We start from the raw sequence: 20,733 nt of genomic DNA on the forward strand, positions 1-20,733 counted from the left end.
CCCAAAGAGCTCCAGGCAGGCCACCGCCTAGAGAACTGCAAACCTCCGGCAGAAGTAGGCCTGGAGCTGACTCTGATGGACGCTCACTGGCCATCGCTGCCCTTAGCATAAGCCTCGGAGACAACTGACGTGTGGAGCCTTGGGGACCTGCTTCTCTCCCCCTTTCCCACTCGGTCCTGGAGACTAACTTCCAGAGGGTTCCGCCTGCGTCTCTCCAGCTCCCGGAGGCTCTCCTCCCCTCACCCCCACTCCTCACTGCCCCGTGGCCGGGAATGGAGACGCTAAGTCCCCAGAATTAACGGTGGGTGTTGAAATCAACAGCCCCCAAGGTGTGATCGCAAACTCTCGTTCATTCCAGAAGGGGCTTCCACGGGAAAAAAGAGGTGCCTGCCAAGCATTCGCGCTGCCCGTCGAAATCTAAGACGGGGGAGGGCGGTTCACTAGCGCCCCTCCCCTTTTTCTTTTTTTCCGTCGGAGGAGAGAAAACAGCCTGAAGCCGGGCGCGTACACAGAGCCTCGGGAAGCGGGACACACCCTCCCCTTAGCCCGCCCCCCGCCCGGCGGCGCGGCGTGGGGAGGCGGGGGCCGGCGGGAGGCGCGGGCCGGGCTGCGTGCACGGAGAGCGCCCGCTGCTAGCCTCCCGGCGCTGGCCGGCTGACTCGTGCGTGAGCCCGCGCTTGGGCAGGATGCTGCTTCTGAGGGGTGCCTGGACGCGGCGCCCGCGGTTGCTGCCGACCCCCGGACCCCGGGGCCGAGCGCATCCGCGGCCGCGAACGCCGATGCCTCAGGTGAGACAGAGCCCGGCTCGGGGGCCGGGGGGGCGGCTGGAAAAGTTTGCGTAGGGCAACTTGGGCGGGAGCGAAAGCCGAGCGGCCGGCAAGTTCCCCGCGTTTTGCTGGCCCTCCGGCTCCGCGCGGGAGGACCCCGACAAGTGGGCGCCCGGGCCGCAGACGTGGGTCCCCAGGTCTGCAGGCGCAGTCACGCCCAGCGGCCGAGGGAAGGCGAGGCCGGGGCGGCGAGGAGGAGCATCACCTCCGCCAAGTTGGGGTGCGGGGACCACGGGGCGACGCCCCGGGGAGCAGCAAAATCTCTCCGGGAGGCAGTTTCTCCGCGGCCAAAACGCACTCAGGAGGAAGTTTTCCGAGTCACTTTGCCGTCGGCTCGGTCGTGGGTGGCGAGAGGGGCTCAGAAAACGAGGGAGCACAGTGACTGCCCCGAGTGTGCACTGTCGTAGGGAAGTGAAATCTCCAGTCTGAAAACCACCAGCCCCTCCCTTCTAAAGGGGGAAGAAAAACTCGTTTTGTTCTGAGACACGGGTGAATCATGAGTGTGTGTCGGTGAGTAACAGCGGGCCTGACACAGTTGTATTGTGGCCTGGGTAGAACCGTTGCTTGGAGAGGGAAGAGAGTGGATGTGCCCTAGAAAAGACAGAGATAGGGCAAAATGCTGCGTGCAACTCGGACTGGGATGGAGCCCGACAGGAGCCCTAACTGAGCCTGATGAGGAGACAGCCCCATTAAAAAGAGCCTTCCAGGTGCGTGTGGTTGGGGAGCGCGTTGTTTCTGAGTTTTAATTCTCAGCCTCCCTCCCCCCATTAGATTAATTTCAGATCGTTAAAGAGAAAAATACGTTTAGCTGTGCAGTTTGCAAGAAAAACAAAAGAAGCCATGCCATTATCTTGTCACTTTCACTTCCTGTGTTTTTTTTTTTCCTCCAGCTATTTCAGGGCTTCACAGTTTTGAATGCTGGAGGAAATATTTAAATACATACTTAGAATTCTCTCCCTGAGTGTTTGAGAGAGAATGAGGAAGGGCATTTTGTTACTAACACCTAGGAAAAGGGGCAAACTCTTTAAAATGATACTTAGCAGTAAATTGGAGAGAGGGGCTTCCACTTTATGAAGTTGTACTTTATTAGAAAGTGTTGCACTTCTGGGTCAAAAATATACCAAACAGTGAAACAAGCCCAACACAAGGAGCCCCCTTCAGTATACCACCATTTAAACATAAATGATTCCGTTTTCTATTAAGTCCATTTAACATCTGGAGTAGAATTGTTACAGAGCCCAAGACTGGCTGCCCTTTCTCAGATTATCATCTCTAAGCCCCTTTCTCCATATTTCCCACCAGATGCTATTCCCACCTGGTGCCATTGCATGCCCCAGCAGGAATGTGGATGCCCTTTAAAAAAAAGAAAATGATACACTGGGGCTTATTAGGCTTAATCATAGGGGAACACTGGTTAGTACTTTCCCTCTAGGTAATCATCTTAAGCCTTACATTGGCTTGTTTCTAATTTGCAGATATTTGTTTTAAGTTTTGACTGTCCATCCTATTAAGTCAATTTACTGAACTTTAGAAGTGGAAATGCTTCCATCATTTTACTTCATAAAAGACCCCTGAAAGAAGAAAGACAAGCCTGTGAGTTTGCTTCTTTATATGCCTCTTTGAAATCATACCATAAAGAAACTGACAAATATCCTGGCCACTTAGGAGTTTTAGTTAGGACTACTAAACCATTTTCTACAAATCATATTAACTGGCCGTGGGGACATTTTTCACTTTAAAGTCTGTTTTGTGGTCTCCCCATGTGATATGAAAAGTCCTATGGCTAAAGACAAGTATTTTATATATTTTTGCCACATTCAGACCCCTAGCATCCATGAAAACAGGAAAAACACAACAAAAGTGATATTTGCAACCCCACAGCTCATAAAATCTTAGCTTGCAAGGACTTGTCATTAATAGTAGCTCAAGTAAGCATTCCCAATTATATTTGACCTTTTCTGAAAGTATGAGTGTGCTATAATTTATAGGAGGATTTGGTAATTTTGGAAAATATACAATTCTCATCTTTCATATGGTAGGTAAGTCTGTCAGTATTTTGTGGGTGGAAAAAAGTTTGTCAACATGGATACGCTTCGTATACCAGAATTGTTTTTAAAAGAACGCATTTAATCTGAAGCATAAGCGAGCAAGAGCATGTTGTGTTACCTTTAGCCAAGGCATGCCCCGGTGTCTATGGTCACGATCCGGTGTCAGCATCTCTGCTTATCCTCAGCACGCTGGCTGAGGCTGAGCGGTTGTCAGGGCAATCCATGGCTCCTGCTGGCCTTTCTGTTCTGCAGGACGCAGCTTTGAGTGATGATGGCACCTGGTGAATTACCTTTAAACAGAAAGGCCTTACCTAATTGTGCCTTTCTTAACTTGGGTTTTCTGCTGCTTAGTTTGAAAACCTCCCTGGTAAGGTTTCAGGCCCCCAGGACAGCATTTGAGTCTCTACATAAGCTGTGTTTAAAACTTAAAAAAATCAAGTGTACTTTGCAGAGAAGTTTGGGTATGCTTTTTTTTTTTTTTAACATCTGGAAACAAAGCAGTATAGCAATACACGTTTTCATTCCACCACCAGATGTTAATTTAGAAATTGTTTTTGCCTTTTGAATTTAGGTCAGTCCCATTTGACGCTTGACTCCCATTCTACCTTTTGTGTTTGTAACTAGGGCACTGTACTCTGTAATACTGGTTTCAGAGCTCCCTCCTGAGGAGGGTGTTTAGTTGTACGTTGGAGTTTGTACTTAAGTTATAGAAGACATTGGGGCAAGGTCATTCTAGACCAGTTTGTTAAATATTAAACATTACTGTCTTCCCAGTGCTTAGGTATTAGTATTAGTGCTCGGTTTTTTGTTTTTAGATTTTACTATTTATTGCAATTTAACAAATACTATTCGTGCTGTTTTGTGGCAAACTCTAAGCTAGAAAATAATTTTGTATCTTGGCAGATAAATATTTGTGGAATGAGGTCCCTGTGAAACTAAGGTAGAAAACCTGAGGCAAATATTGGTTGATCTGATTGCTCTATAAACTAAATGTGTTTAGGCCATAGAATAGAAATGAGCAGCTAACTGAGGTGGTGGTAGGCGGTTGGCACTCATGGCCCAGCCACCCCAGAGCTCCCTCAACTTAGCCAAGCCTTTCGGTCTATTTGGGCCTGTTGTACTCCCTTTTCAAAACAAAGAGACTTGTCTAATTGGTCCCCAAAGCCCTTTCCATCTTGAAAATTGCCATTTTGTAATTTTACCAGGGGATGTAAGGAGAGTACTGAATGAAATACTGTCAGTGTCTGAATGGTTGAACAATCCTCTGTGTGATCTTAGGCAGTCACTAGACTAGCAGCTCTACCTTGTGGTTGTAGTAACTGTTTTCCCTTTGAAGAGGAATTGAAATTTATTTGATTGGGTAAGCATGTCAGAATTAAGCCTCGCTCTGATACTTCATTCTGTCATTAGCAGTGTTTTCATCTGTGAAATGTTGCTTATTCAAGAGTATCTAGCGTTAGAACCCTGAAACCATTATATAATAGACATCTTGAGCTAACCTGTAGGCTGTAAACCAATAGATAATAAACGGTGTTACCTCAGCCATATTCTAGAAGCATCTTTTTATTTTTATTTATTTATTTTAAAGATTTTATTTATTTATTTGACAGAGACACAGCGAGAGAGGGAACACAAGCAGGGGGAGTGGGAGAGGGAGAATCAGGCTTCCCACCGAGCAGGGAGCCCGATGCGGGGCTTGATCCCAGGACCCTGGGATCATGACCTGAGCCGAAGGCAGATGCTTAACAACTGAGCCACCTAGGCGCCCCAAAGCATCTTCTTTTTAAAAAAAATCCCATTTAATTTACCACAGTATGAATTTTCCTGTCTTTTTAAAAATAAATACCAACTCTCTGTTCTCTGAGCTTCATACATCTGAGTTCAGACTGCATGGGATCCCTCACCCAAATGTTTTTACTGAATTTCCCACATTAGCATACCTTTAAAAAAACAGTCCTACGAAACATGGTAGTCAGTTAAAAGGTTAAGAGGACCCCCAGAAGAAATTGCTGTCTAGTCTTAGTATTCAAGTCACTGGCTTCTCCTGCCCAGATGCTGGGTTTATTGTACCAGCAGTGAAATGAGTGTGTAGCCAGGGCTGTTCTCCCTGTGCACTGGCTGCCAGAAAACCTAGAGTCCGATTTTCAACCCACCTTCTAACAAATGTGAAATGATAAGCATTTTATGTGTTTACCATATTCATGGTTTCATTGTCTCTACCTTCATTTTTTCCTCCATTCACATCCTCACTCATTTTTCTGAAATTGTCTTTTAATGGGAAAATGTGGTGCATAAATAACTTTTTTTTAAGATTTTATTTATCTGAGAGAGAGTGCGCGCGAGAGTGAGAGTGCACAAATGAGGGGGGGACACAGAGGGAGAAGCAGACTCCCCACTGAGCAGGGAGCCCGATGCGGGGCTCGATCCCAGGATCCCCCAGGATCAGAACCTGAGCTGAAGGCAGACGCTTAATCAACTGAGCCACCCAGGCGCCCCCCATAAATAAGGTTTTAAGAAATTTAAAAAATCAGCCCTTGGTGTTTGAACAAATATGTTCTAAGTAGTTAATTGCGGAAGTGTGGCAAACCCACATCTGTCTTCACACAGTCTCCTAGGGGCTTTGGGCATAGGAAGTGCTCAATAAATATTGATTGTATTGAATTCAGCTACTGTAAGAGTCTAATTTTGATGCTGTGGTTCTCTCACTTTTTAATTGAGATGTAATTGACATGTATGGTTCTCTCTTAAATGGGGTGCTGAACTTGTTTACTCGCCACCTTTTTTCCTTCTTACTACCCTCACCTGTCCTAATTCTTATTTCCTTGCTACCTCCCCTGTCCTCACCTGACTTAAAATCTAGTTTGGGTCAACTAGCAATGCCTATAAATCTCTTTATTCTCAGAGTTTCCTATTCCATTAACTCATAAATGGTATTACTTGATTGTATGTGATTTTTATCTTAGATGCATCTTCATTATAAAGGGAATAGAGACATTGCAGTCCAGGCTTTTGTTTGACAGCTCTTTTGGGGATAATTAGATTTCTTTTTTATTTTTTTTAAAGATTTTTTTTTTTTTAATTTGTGTGAGAGAGAGAGAGAGAGCAAGTGTGTGCACAAGTGGGGGAGGGAGAAGCAGACTCCCCACTGAGCAAGGAGCCCGATGTGGGGCTTGATCCCAAGGACCCTGGGATCACGATCTGAGCTGAAGGCAGATGCTTAACAGACTGAGCCACCCAGGCATGCCGGGGATAATTAGATTTCTATTCAGGATTCACAATACTGGTGAGAAATGATGTATGAAATCTGCACTATAAACAAAGTTTACTGAAGAGAATTTCTCTCAGATTTCAGGGCAAGAAATAGGGAGCCATGAAAAGAGTAATGAGATGGAGCCGGAGTTGAAATGTTTATAGCCTGTGGGCAGAAACAAGAAGTGACATGAAACATTAAACCTCCTATCAAGAAATGGATAGGTGCACAAAGCTTTATTGTGGCAACTTTAGGGAAAAGTCTTCCTGATGGGCAAGGGTCATCCCACAAGTAGGTGTTGTACCTGAGGGTCTTTTGATACTTACTAGATGGAGTAGATGGTTTGGTTTATAGCTGCTGTGAACACTAGTGGTAATCCCATTATATTTAATTCCACTGGGAACTCTCAATTATTTTGTTGTAGGAATGCTTTTATAATGAATCATTGCTCAAATCACATTTCTGGGACTTGATGAATTAGCTTATTTTTAACCTCTTAGGCATAACAGTAAATAAATGTCCTGAATCTGGTTGGAGGAAGGAAGAAGTTATTCTTTTTGACAAATCCTTGTTCTTTTTCTGACTGTGCATGTGTGCGTATTCAGGTGTGGCTGTCTCTTGTTAAATATTTTGTTTGTTTTTGATATGAGTTTCCCCAGTAGGCTGAATAGGTTATTTGAAGAGAGGATTTTAAAAGGTGTTTGATGAATAACTGCTCTTTGCACCGGTAATGCAGTTGGAATATAAGTGTACATTTTTATTAGAGAGGCTGACGGTATTGTGACCATAAACCTGAAAAAACATTGTTTTAGAAAATGTCTGCAAACACATCAACGTAGCATTGGCTCTCTAAGCCCTTGCTAGGGGATATTTGTGATGACATTTTACAGTCTGATGACTCATTTCTGCAAGTCTGCTTTGAGAATGTTTCAGATACTATATAATAAAGCAATTTCCACTTTTTAAGAGAAAGTATGGTTTCTTTTGACTTTGTAAATTATCCTTTTATGGGTTGGTTATTCATGAAACCAAGGTAAGAAAGCTTTAAAACCTCAGCTACAGGGGCGCCTGGGTGGCTCAGTCGTTAAGCGTCTGCCTTCGGCTCAGGTCATGATCCCAGGGTCCTGGGATCGAGCCCCACATCAGGCTCCCTGCTCAGCGGGAAGCCTGCTTCTCCCTCTCCCACTCCCCCTGCTTGTGTTTCCTCTCTCACTGTGTCTCTCTCTGTCAAATAAATAAAATCTAAAAAAACCCCACAAAAACCCTCAAAAAACATAAGCTACAGTTGATCCAGAAATCCAGTGGCCTCATCCCTTCTGTCCTACTTTCTACTCCATGCCTTCCGTGTCCCGTAATTGGTGTCTGTGATGTTCCGTGGGTAGCATTGACACCCCCCCACCAAATCACCCTTCCTTCACTCTCCTGAATTCTGCACTTCCTCCAGGGCTGAGTTCCAGTACCCACCCACCCACTGCGCGGATCCCCATTTTGCTGAGGTCCACAGGTCTGTGCCAGCAGAATTAACCACGTTCTTTTTTCCTCTCCCACGACACTTAGAGCGTTCCACCATGTGTTCTAGTTGTGCTCATATGGTTTTCCCACCTGGATTCTCTCAGCACTGTGGTCAGAACTCTTTCTCCTCACCTGTGATGGCCTCGGCCCTGCCATAGTAGGTGCATAATACGTGCTTGTCGGGTAGAGGGTGAGTGGACGGATGATGGAGAACTAAATATTACATAGAGTTCCTTAATGGTGTGCTTGCTTCAGGTCTTACTTTCTCCATTTCCTCTTCTCCATTTCATCCAGTTGGGAACACCTGAAGCATTCTTCCCTACTTTTTGTGATATGAGCCTTGAATAATTGAAGATTTTTAAAAAGTTAATCAAAATAATCTTTATGTATTGTATTTTCTGTTCAAAGAAAGCAGTAATCTTAAATCATATCTTGGTTAGTTTTATTTCAGATATGCTTTCAAATCAAGAGTTTTAAAGGATATGATTAACATAATCTAATGAAGCGTAAATTAAGTACAGTCTGGTGTGTAAGGATGTGCGTTTTCTTGGCTGTTTTTTTTTCTTTTATTGAGGTATATGACCTACAACATTATATTCATTTCAGGTGTACAACATAAATGATTTGATATTTGTATATGTATTGTAAAACAGTCACCACGATAAGTCTAGTTAACATCTGTCGTCATACATAGTTACAGAAGTTTTTTCTTGTGATGAGAACTTTTAAGATTTAGTCTCTTAGCAACTTTCAAATATAGGCACTACAGTGTTATTAACCAGAGTCACCATGCTATGTGTTGCATCCTGTGCATTACATCCCCGTGACATGTATTTTTATAACTGGAAGTCTGTATCTTTTGACCATCTTCACCCATTTCACTTGTCCCCCATCTCTGGCAACCACCAATCTGTTCTCTGTATCTATGAGCTTGGTTTTTTTTTTTCCTTTTTCTTTTTTAGATTCCACATATAAGTGAGATCACTTGATATTTGTCTTTCTCCGAAGGCAGACGCTATTTCACTTAGCATAATGTCCTCAAGGTCCATCCATGTTATTGCAGATGGCAAGATTTCATTCTTTTTTATGGCTGGATAATATTCCATTGTGTGTGTACACCACATTTTCTTTATTCATCTATCAATGTACACTTAGGTTGTTTGTTTCCATATCTTGGCTATTGTAAATAATGTTGCAGTGGACATGGGGTTGCATGCATCTTTTCAAGTTAGTGGTTTTGTTTTCTTCAGATAAATACCCAGAAATGGAATTTCTGAATCATGTGATAGTCCTGTTTTTAATTTTTTGAGGACTCTCCATACTATTTTCCATAGTGGAAATTACATTCCTGCCTACCGTGCACAAGAGTTCCCTTTTCCTTACCTCCTCGTCAACACTTGTTATTTCTTTTTCAATAATTGTCTTGGCTGTTCTTAAAGTGTGGTGTTGATTTAGGATGGTTGTTTACGTGTGGGGAAGGTAGCACTTGTCTCCATAGACAAGGGCTTTCCTAAATGGGATTCTCAAAGTATTAGATCATACTAGTTTTAGACTTACAAAGTGAGGTTTTTGGGATTGCCAAAATTATTAGTGTTAGTACTAAAAGCTCAATCATTAAAACTTAAATAATTTAGAATATTTAAAAATCAATGATAAAAATGTTTATTTGTAAGATGTAGCTCCTGGGCAAAGTACAAGAGTAACCCTTTGGAAAATAAACCCCAAAGAAAAGAATATAATTTTTGATGTTAGGAAACCTGCAGGTCCTTTCCTGTAACCACCTTTTTATTACTATTCCAGAAGTGGGGCATACTCTGCTTTGGAGCATGGAGTTGCCATGAGTAAGATTACCATCTATTGGTCTTGCAGAGCTTAGGGGCTGATTAAGGGAGGTAGCAAATATTTTACATCTTTGGGTGTATGTATGTTTTGTGTTTCTTATTCTGCCAGTGCTTGTGGTGCTAAATGAATAAGGAATAAGAAGATAGTTGCCATTGTCTTTATGAGAAATGATGCTGGTCTATACCACATGTTGATTATCTTTTTTAAAATTATTATTATTTTTTAAAGATTTTATTTGAGAGAGAGCACAAGCAGGGGGAGCATCAGAGGGAGACGGAGAAGCAGGCTCGATCCCAGGATCCTGGGATCATGACCTGGGCCTAAGGCAGATGCCTAACCGACTGAGCCACCCAGGCGCCCCTTGATCAACGTTTTATGTTGAGGTCCAGATAGTGAACATCTTAGGCTTTGCATCCTATTGTCCGTGTCACAACTAACTCAGCTCTGGCATTGTAATGGGAAAGCAGTTATAGACAATATATAAATGAATAGGTGTGACTGTTTTCCAATAAACTGTATTTTAAAAAATGGCAAGAGGTCAGATTCGGCCCATAGGTCATAGTTTGCCAACTCCTGGCCTGTAGACAGTATACCAGGATTTTGGGCAGTAGTAATAGAGATGCTGTGCTAGAAGATGAATCTGAGTCTGGCAATCCAGTGTGTGTATAGTGGGATGAGGTAAGTGAGTACATACCTAAGGACCAATCATGAAGTTATGGTTACTGTACATGGAGCTGGAATAACAGGAACTAGAACAATGGGAAGAACAAAAGGAAGAATGTGAAGACGTATAGGTGTTTCAGCAGATTTCAGTAGATTAGGGTTCTACCTAATCACGAGGCCACAGTGCCTGGCAGGATCAAGAGAAAGAAGAGAATGGAAAGACTGGGACTAAGATGATGAGTTGCTGTCTGAAGGCAGGGGAGCAATCAGTCCTATGGTGAGTTCTGATTCTGTGGGAGAAGTAACATGATGGGTGAAGAAGTGAAGACTTGAGTAAGAAATGTTTGAGAAGCAGTGCGTTGGCACATGCATTTATTCCAAAGGGTTTATTTCTCTTTGGAATTATCATTAAACCATGGGTACCTTTTACCTTTAATCTGAATCCACCGTTAGAATTTACAGTCCATGTGTATATATTTTTCCTTTTCCTTTCTCAAATCTTTTTCTAAATGAATTTTCTATTATCTCTGTTGGTTAGATTAAGCTACAAGGTTCAGCTTTTGCTGACACAAAAGACCCAACAGTAATTAAACACAGTTTTTAAGCTAAATTTTTCCTCTCTAGGCAATGGTTCTGAGGTGAATTTTGTGGGTCGGCACTAGCTCTGCTCCACACAGTCATTCAGGGACCCTAAGCTGACCATTTCCTCTGTCCTTGTCAACCTGAGGACTGTAGGGTTGTTTTGTTTTGCTTTTGTACTTGCAAGGTGTTAATGGGCGAGGTTGGTGATATCACATAACACCCATGCTCACATTCCATTGAATATTTCATTGACTATGTCAGATGGCCACATTTAGCTACAAGGGGGCTGAGAGATGTAGTCCTGGCAGGGAGCCACATTCCAACTAAAACTTGATTAGTGTGGAAGAAGAGAGATGGATTTCCATGGACATCTAGCTGTTTCTGCTGCAGGCCCCTTGGCCAGAAACAGGAGAGTTTTGCATTTTGTGGGCACTGAACTTCCAAGGCTCTGTTGAACTTTGTTTATATGTGTTACTCAGCAATAGATATTTACAGGGAAGCTTTATTTCTATCTGGAAAACTTAAAAAGGAAATGATGGAAATGCAGCATTTTTAATTTGGGCTAGAACAGGAACATTTGACACCTTGTTAGGTTCATTATATGCCCTCCGGGCTGTAGCTTAATAGGAAAGGGTGTAGTCTCACTTGTACGCTCTAAGCTAAGGGAGAGAAGTAAGTTCTGATGGTTCAGTTAGGAGCTGAAGCCAGAATTCAAGTTTATGCAATGACACTTGATAAGGAGGGAAAAAAAGTACAGAGTGCTGACACTATGGTTTTAGGGAAGGACTTCTTTTAGAGGAATTGTGATGATTAATAGATAAAAATTATAAAAGTACCATGCATATCTAGTATATGAATTTAATTGCATTTTTTAGGCTAGCCTGTTAGAAATATGGTCTAAAAAAGGGAAATTTTTTTTTAAAGGGCAATCTTAATTAGATACTTAGGATTGTTGAAAGATGCTGTGTTTTAGAATGAAATGTAGCTTAGTATATAACATAATATTGAGAATAATCCACTGTAATTCAGGGTATATTCAGAAAGTTTTATTAATATGACCTTGTATAATGTCTCCTTACCACATTATTTACTTAATTGCCTTTCTTTGGCTTATACCCTGGCTTTTTAATTTTAATTTGTCAGGCTTGGATATCATTGTTGATCATCTGGGTTTTTTTGTTTGTTTTTTAAGTGTTATTTATTTCAGTAATCTCTACACCCCACACGGGGCTCAAACTCCTCACAGCTGGCCCTGAGATCAAGAGTCCCATGCCTTCTGACTGAGCCAGCCCAGTGCTCCCACTGTTGATCAGTCTTGAATGCATTACTTTGATTAGCTTTGCGATATAAGAAATGTTTTCCCTTCCCATTGCTTTTCATGTACTTCAGTATAATTATTGTTTTATATCATGAAATGGCTAGATTACCATAGATACTTATGCATGCCTTGAACTTGGACACTGTATTTAATTGTCCATGAAACATTAATAAGGCTTTAATGAAACAGTTGTCCAAAGGGCTAAAGTATACAATATGTATTATGTAGAAACACATATAATTGGAAATACATAATACTGTTATCACTGATCTGAACATATTATAATATTAATGGTGCCTGTGCCTTAGCCCGGTATTGTTACAACATGATTGATCACCCTAGGTCGTGTGGAATTCTTTTTCTAGAGGCTTCTTATTCTCATTCCATACAGATTAATCTGGGTTTGGTAAGCATGTATCAACCCTGGAAGAAAGCAAGTCTCAATGGGGAAAAAAGTATGGGATGAGTGTGACTCTTAACCGACTGAGGGAAAGCAGAGCATCCGATCACGGCAAGCAGTAGCCCCTTGCACTGTATCAGGACTGACTGTCCTGCATCCTGCGTCAGGGCATTATGGTTTGTCTCTGAGTCAGTACGTCAGAAGGGACACTGACTAGCTGGTGGGGAGGGAGGTACCTCCAGAACAGGATTAAGATGTTGGGGATTTCTAGAGAAGATGATTAAAAGGGCTGGATATTCGTAGTCTGGTGAAAAGAAAGCAAAGAAGAAGCAAATCTTTGTTTTCAAATATCTAAGAAGGTTTCTTGTGAAAGAAAGTTGTTATCCTGTGTTGCTTCAGAACGAGGAAAATCACCTGAGATTGGGCAGACTAGGTAGGCAGGGCTCAGCTCCGTTTAAGAAACTATTTGTGTCTGTTCTGGCTGTTCACCACGTATGGACTGCTTCTTAAAGCACAGGACTTTTAAGTTACTAGAAGAACTCGGGCAGACGCCGGAGAAGGTCTTCTGGAGCCTGCTCAGGGAACACAGCCGACCAGAACTAGGAAGCAGAGCCTCTTTTCCTCCTCCAGTGTCTCTCTAGTGCCCCCTACGGACAAAACTTTTAGTGCCAGCCAGCGGAGGAACACTATTTAAAGGGCCCAGATCCATTTTCACAGAGAAGTCAAAACGGATGAATTTGGAGCCTACTGGAAGTAAGTTGATAGCCGTCCCAGGTGGGAGGAGGCAGCACCTGTGCAGTACTTGGAAGGGACAGCTGCTGTCACGGGCACGGCCGGCCTGGCAGAGCCAAGGTGCAACGGGAGACAAGGGGCCAGACCATGGCTGGGACACCGGTTAAACGGGTGGTAGTTTTGGATACGATACTGTGCTTATAGATCGGAAATCAAGGAAGCAGCACTTGACTGTTCCAGGAACACACAATCCAACCCACAGAGGAACAGATAAGACAGCCCCCCACCCCCCAGAAAAGTGCATGAGGACGTTAGAGTGAGCAAGTAGGAAGATAAGGGGTGGATGATTGAGAAGCCAAAAAGTAGGCTTGAAAACAGTTAGTTGGGATCTGGTTCAGGTCAAGGTCAAAATGGGAAGTCCGCTGAGGTGACCTGTAAGGTTCCTTTCATTGCTAATGTTCTGGGGGTCCCTTAGGTCTGCAGTCTTTGATATCTGTCCCAAAGTCAGAAACTGCTTGAGTCTGGAGATTGATAAACTTGGCTAAAAATTAGTCAGTATCTCTTGTTGTCCATTCCTTACGGTCTGCCTTCTCTACCAAGAAAAACCTTTGGATTGTTAGCGTGTAATGACTATTTAGTTGTGGTGGTCTGTGTTTTGGCCCTTTATATAGTAGTAGTCTTTCTCTAGAGGTTTGGGTTTGGTATGTTGCTGTGGGTTCTTGCCTGGAAGTCACCCACCCAGGTGTGGTACTCGTAACTGTTATCAGTCTGAGCTTAAGCCCAGATCTTCTGCTAACAGGTTATAGCTCTTTCTTTGTATATGAAATTCACTTTATAATGAATCCAGGCAGTTTCATTTAATTAGGTTATTCCATTTAGTAAGGACTGTGCCACATTTAATTAGTCTGAATTTAAAAAGTCTGAATTTATGCCAGTGACTAAGCATTGTAATCAACAGTTGTTGTTATGCCTGCTATTGGATGAAATCATCCAAGTCTGACCTCTTGGAGAGAAATTACATAACTTGACTGTACCTTTGGAACTGAATTAGGATGAAATATCTTAATACTGTATTTATAATTCTGCTTATTTAAAACTGTTAGACATTAGAAAAGGTTTTTCATAGGCACAACAGTGAGCATTAAAACAATTTTAGCATAGTAATGTTACTGGTTTTGAAACTTTAGAAAACATCTTTGTGGTCTCTGCTAGTTATCTTTCTCAGGTGTCTTCCCCGCTCTTAAATACAAGGTTACAGCACAGTTGGCCATCTTAGTAGGACGTGACTTGCATTCAACTGGTCACCTGACCCAGGAATTTGGAATGGGGTTTAAGGTTGCCATCCCTGTTGGCTGCTCTTTTCAATAGTGGAGTTGTTCACGTGGAGCTGGTTGGTAATGATCATTTTCTACCTTGGGGACTAGGAAACAGTGAAAATCATTTTGTAGTGATAAAGCAGAATGATGCTGACATGTAGAGAAAAGGAGAAATAAAATACGGGTCAAGAGGACTCACCAACCTCAATATGACACTCCAGTCCCTGGTCCATTCCCAAGGTGTAATTAAATCCTTCCATTGAGGGTCCGTGAGAGATACCCCTTTGCCCTTAAATTCCATCCTCACTTAAGCTAAGTCAAGTAGATGTTTGTTCCTTTCATCCATATAGCACATACATACATGAAGATCATTCAAACTTATTTTAAAAAACCCACTAAGAGGGGCACCTGGGTGGCTCAGATGGTTAAGCGTCTGCCTTCGGCTCAGGTCATGACCTCCACGTCCTGGGATAGAGCCCCACATCTGGCTCCCCGCTTAGCGGGGAGTCTGCTTCTCCTTCACCCTCTGCCTCTCCCCTTGCTTATACTCTGTCTCTCTCAAATGAATAAATAAAATCTTAAAAAATAATAATAAAAAACCCACTAAGATCTCAGTAGAGAAATGGGTAAAGGGCATAAGTGATTTTCAGAAAAGGAAGTTAAAATGCCTAATAACATATGAAAAATAGTAAGCATCACTGATAATCAAATAAATAGGAAAACAGTGGGGTAATTGATACATTTTCTCTCTCTTTTTTTTTTTAACCTGTGAAATTGGCAGAGAAAAACAATATTCAACGTGTAAAGCATGTCCTGATGTGAGAACTCTTCCGGACGACTAGTCAGAGTATAAAGCGATTGTATAATTCAGAATCCCAACAGGAAACAGATGGCTCAGTCAGATCAGGATAATCAGAAGAGCCTTTGTACACAAAGGACTATGCACTGGGGTGTGGGTGCAGGGGAACTGCCAGAGATGGTGCAGTAAGCCTCGGCTAGTGGGGGGGGGGGTTGGGGAAGGTGGACCCAAGACCACCTTGAAGGGAGTAGGGACCCCCTTCGTTGAAGGACCCAGCCAGATAGTCACTCAGATTATTTCCTTATTGTTCCTTTAAACGTTAACATTCATTGAAACTGGAATTGCAGAATTCTGTCTTCCTGGTCCAGGTGAAGACTTGAGGTGCTTTAGTAAATCATTTTTAATGAAGAGGCTGACGTTTTTCCAAGTCCAGCCTCTAGGTAATGTTTTCTCTTTTTTTTTGCCAGCTACTATTGGAGTCCCCGCTCCTTTTGTTTGGTTGATAGCATGCATGATGATAGCTAATCCATAGCCTGTGCTAGCTACTGGCGCCAGCTCGTTCCTCACCATCTCATTTAGCCCCCTCGCCGGCGTCCTGGGAGGTGGGTGCCCACGTTGCCCCCTTGTTTACTCAGCACTGAGGCTCAGACCTGCCCTGTGGCCTCTCAGGCCCGGGCCCCCAGCAGCCGCTCTGCTTTATTGTTGAGGGAAGTTCTCTCTCACTTTGGAAAAAGAAAAAAAATTATGAGAGTATCTTTTCAGGGTTTGATTATGCTGATTCAGTTGAAGAAGAGCTTCCAGCACTGCTGAAATGTGATTGTTTCGTAGTCTGAAATGGATACTTGAATCTCATAAGAGCTGTGAGATTAAACTTTGAAGTGTACCACAAAGTTGACCCAGTTGTACCAGTTTCATATGGAAATTTGTTTATGGTGAAAAAGTGTAGTTTTCTAAAACCTTTTTTAAAAGGTTTCCAAGTAAACTGCTGAATAAAGCTCCAGTGAAACTTTTTTTTTCCCTCCAAAAGAAGCAGTTGGCCTTCAAAAGAGGAACTTAACATCGATTAATTAAAAGAGACTTTAATTGTTCAGACTCAGTCAGTGGTCAGGTGTGAGTTCACACAATCCAAGAATGTTGGGCAAGGAACTTCAAAAGACAGTTTGGGTCCGCATCCTATTTTGTAGTAAGATTATAGAAAAATCAGAGTTAAACTTGTATATAGCTGTCCCCTGTCACTTAAAATCTATCCACATCCCCCGCCCCCCGCAACCAGAAATAATCCAGTGCCTTTTTTTTTTTAAGATTTTATTTATTTGATGTAATGTATGGGGATTAACATAACAAAGATTTTATTTATTTGACAGAGGGGGGGTGTGAGCACACGCAAGCAAGGGGGACAGGCAGCGGGAGAGGGAGAAGCAGACTCCCTGCTGAGCAGGGAGCCCGATGCCAGGCTCAGTCTTGGGACTCCCTATGTGGGGCTCGATCCCAGGACCCTGGGATCATGACCTGAGCCCAAGGCAAATGCTTAACCCACTGAGCCACCCAGGCGCCCCAAAAATAGTCCAGTGTCTTAAATTTTAAAGTTATTCCCTTAAGTAATCATAAAATAATACTTAGTAATATAGTGCTTGAAATCTGAAGATGGTGGATGTATGAAAATTTGATAAAGTCACTAAGAATAACTTACTACCTAAAAGTTTAAAAAGTACTTTCTGTACATGTGATCTCATGTAATCTCTCTCTAGCCTTGTCATGTGGGTAATACTCTTTTATAAATGGGAACACTAAGGCCCAGAAAAGTTAAGTAAATTATTCACATAATTAGTTGGTGGGGGAGTGAGGACTTAAATCCAGGTCCTCTGATGATGAACCCCATACTTTTTTTTTTTTTAAAGAGCATGAGTTCGGGGAAGGGGCAGAAGCAGAGGCAGAGGGGGAAGCAGACTCCCCACTGAGCAAGGAGCCCAGACGACCCCAGGACCCCGGGATCATGACCTGAGCTGAAGGCAGACGCTTAACCGACTGAGCCACCCAGGCACCCCGAACCCCATACTTTTAACTAACTCCTGCAGTGCCCTAGTTTTCTTCTTTCTTTTGAAGCACAAAAATAGTAAGATAGACTTGGGCAAACCCAAGATTAATCCTAAAGCGGGAGTTCTCTTTCTGGATAGTAAAAATGAACAGGACAAGTAGCAAGAAAAAGCAGCTTATTGTTTGAAGCTCCCCTGATTTTCATATCCCAGTTTCCCTCATTTGCATATGCAGATCCGGCCCCTCAGTGTCCTGCTTCCAGCATTCCTTGACAAGCTCTGTTCCCTTTTCACAGATCTTCACTTTCGTTGGTAGGATGCCACTTGGCCCTTGCTTCCATTGTTTTTATTGAAGTTGATGATAGAGCGCATTTGTACTTGTTCAGTTAGACTGCGTGTTCTCTGGGACCTTGCGTGATAGCTCTGTACTTTGAAATGCATAGTTCTGGTGGGGTTGATTTCTGTTTTTTTCCCCTCTAGCATATTTTAGTTGTAGGGACTCTAGTTAAACCCCACATTTAAAGCAAAGCAGGACCAACATGTACAGTTGTGCATACTTTGTCCTTGCTTAAGGGTGTTGCATCTAGGGGCGCCTGGGTGGCTCAGTCGTTGGGCGTCTGCCTTCCGCTCGGGTCATGATCCCAGGGTCCTGGGATCGAGCCCCGCATCGGGCTCCCTGCTCGGCGGGAAGCCTGCTTCTCCCTCTCCCACTCCCCTGCTTGTGTTCCTGCTCTCGCTGTGTCTCTCTCTGTCAAATAAATAAATAAAATCTTTAAAAAGTATACCTAGGAAGGGAAGCTGACTTTTAAATTCACTCGAGGGCAGCTATGGGTCAGTGCAAACATCCTGACCACTGCCACATAGAGGAGATTTGTATTACAGTCCGCTTTGAGTTTCTTCAGAGATTGAGTCAAACATGAAGTCTGGCTGAAAATGGCAGTTAGAGGACAGAAGAAATAACCAAATTCCTGTAAAGGAACATAACAAGATTTGAAAATTACTTTTGTAACAGGCTTGAAATGAAAGTTTATGGGTAATGGGAGTATCCTCTTAAAAGATAGTTATAGGGTCGCCTGGGTGGCTCAGATGGTTAAGCGTCTGCTTTTGGCTCAGGTCATGGTCCCAGAGTCCTGGGATCGAGCCCCATGTTGGGCTCTCTGCTCAGCAGGGAGCCCGCTTCTCCCTCTCCCTCTGCTTTTCTCTCCACTTGTGCTCTCTGGCTCTGTCTCTCTGTCAAATAAATAAATAAAATCTTAAAAAAAAAGATTTTAACAGGAAACAGTGATTAAATGACTAATATATAAAGCTATGTTCTAAGTGTTGCATAATTACTGAGATCATAGTCTTAACTTTTTCTAAGAAATGAGCTCATATAAAAATATCAGATATCAGCCTATGCTGGAGGCTTTGTAAAAATGAATTAAGAAGTATTTAGTTCTTTTCTCAAATGTTACAAATAGTAATTTTGCTGCCTTATTGTACTGAAAAAATTAAGCCAGTAGAAATGAAAGCTTGTTTGCTATTTTGGTTGGTAGATTTGACATACTTAGAAGCTAAATCCCATGTGCTTTGTGGCCATAATGTGGTCTAAAACACAGAAACTTTAAAGAGTTACCTCACTATCTAAGGGACAGATCTCAAAAGGTTCATTTGTCATTTAAGGCATTAGTTGTTAAAAACTACTGAGTTTAGCAGAAACCTTCACCTTTCCAGTTGTAGAAGGCAAATCACAATTTTGTGATGGTCTCTTTACCAAAATGTCCCAATGGAAAGATAAGGTAGGGTTGTGGCTGAATGGGCAAGAATACATCTTTAAAATATATCCTCTATTTCTCATCTTTAAAAATATTCATGCTAAAGGATGGCACATCAAAGTGAGGGTGAAATGTTGTAGCGGGTAGATGTGTTTCTCATTCTGCTGTGGTGCTGCAAATCGCCAGGGAACTCATTCTGTTGCCTTGGGCTGCCGCCAAGAAACTGGGTGTGTCTGCAGTGAGGAGTTTGGTGTTTGAGTGGCTGAATTCAGTTGTGTTTTTCTCTGTCAGCTAAATTGACATGTTTTCTTTTGAGTTTTTGAGGTTTGCACTCCGATGCTGCAATCGTCCACTTTTAGCAGGGTTTGAATATTGGAAATGGCCAGTGAAAGAAGATCTTGTTTTATCTCCTGCCACCCTCTATTGAAGATTGTGTCTGTTCTTGTTATCCCTTATGAAGGGTTACATTTCTTAGTTCGATACTAACAAAAATTCCTCTCCTGGCAAACTGATGCCTTTCTGCTAGTAGTAAGTGCTAAGTCAGCCTGACCTTTTTTTCTCGCCATGCCTCACAGAAGTTACAAGGGCCGTGTTTTATGCCTCACTATTGATACTTTCCATAGCCCATCCCATCAATTCTCAGCTTTTATTTATTTATTTATTTATTTAAGATTTTATTTATTTGACAGAGACACAGAGAGGGAACACAAGCAGGGGGAGTGGTAGAGGGAGAAGCAGACTTCCCGCTGAGCAGGGAGCCCGATGCGGGGCTCGATCCCAGGACTCTGGGATCATGACCTGAACCGAAGGCAGACGTCTAACGACGGAGCCAACCAGGCACCCCTTATTTATTCTTTTAAAAATTTATTTTATTTAAAAAAATTTTTAAGTAATCTCTGTGCCTACCATGGGGCTTGAACTTACAGCCCCGAGATCAAGAGTCACATGCTCTGGGACGCCTGAGTGGCTCAGTCGGTTAAGCATCTGCCTTTGGCTGAGGTCATGGTCCCAGGGTCATGGGATCAAGTCCTGCATCTGGTTCCTCGGGCTCAGCAGGGAGCCTGCTTCTCCCTCTGCCTGCCGCTCCCCCTGCTGGTGCTCTCACTCCCTCTCCCTCTCTCTCTCTCTGACAAATAAATAAATAAAATCTTAAAAAAAAAAAAAAAAAGTCGCATTCTCTGCCAACTTAGCCAGCCAGGCTCCCCTTAGCTTTTCTAACACCTGTTTTATAAATTGTTGATGGTGGGGAATTGAATGCAGTATAAAGAATGATTGATAAATCATATTGCACAGACATTTTTGGTTAATTTTTCATGGAATCTGATAAACTATTTTTGAAATTCATTTGGAAAAGAATAGTCAAAATTTAAAAAAACAAGAAAGGGACTTGTCCTAACATGTCATTTAAGACTATCACAATTAAGACAGTGTTGTATTGATTCAGGAATATCTAAATGGATCAGGGAATAGAAGAATGAATAGAGAAACAGACTATTAATGAGAATTTAGTATATTATAAAAGTGGCATTTCAGACCACTAAGGAAATGGTAGATTACTTGGTCAATGATTTTGGGGTAATTGATTATCCATTTGGAAAAATAAAGAAATGTAAATTTGTACTTCATATATTCACAAAATTTCATAAGATTTGAAAGG

The 20,733-nt window shown here is 42.4% G+C and overlaps 1 protein-coding gene across 3 annotated transcripts in view; it reads left to right on the forward strand.

The window, feature by feature from the left end:
- Positions 1-539: 539 nt before the first annotated feature.
- MCUB (mitochondrial calcium uniporter dominant negative subunit beta) overlaps positions 540-20,733 on the forward strand; it is a 91,823-nt gene continuing 71,629 nt past the window's right edge. Inside the window, exon 1 of one of the 3 annotated variants that reach the window (XM_036098056.2) lies at positions 540-788. In XM_036098056.2, the coding sequence (XP_035953949.1) occupies positions 687-788 (102 nt within the window). In that variant the 5' untranslated portion in view covers positions 540-686. Of the gene's footprint in view, positions 789-1,390; positions 1,535-2,343; positions 2,421-20,733 lie in introns of those variants that run through there. The other 2 variants (XM_036098055.2, XM_078069068.1) reach the window with 2 other exon arrangements.

The sequence above is a fragment of the Halichoerus grypus genome, chromosome 3 (assembly GCF_964656455.1).
Source record: "Halichoerus grypus chromosome 3, mHalGry1.hap1.1, whole genome shotgun sequence".
Classification (NCBI taxonomy): domain Eukaryota; kingdom Metazoa; phylum Chordata; class Mammalia; order Carnivora; family Phocidae; genus Halichoerus; species Halichoerus grypus.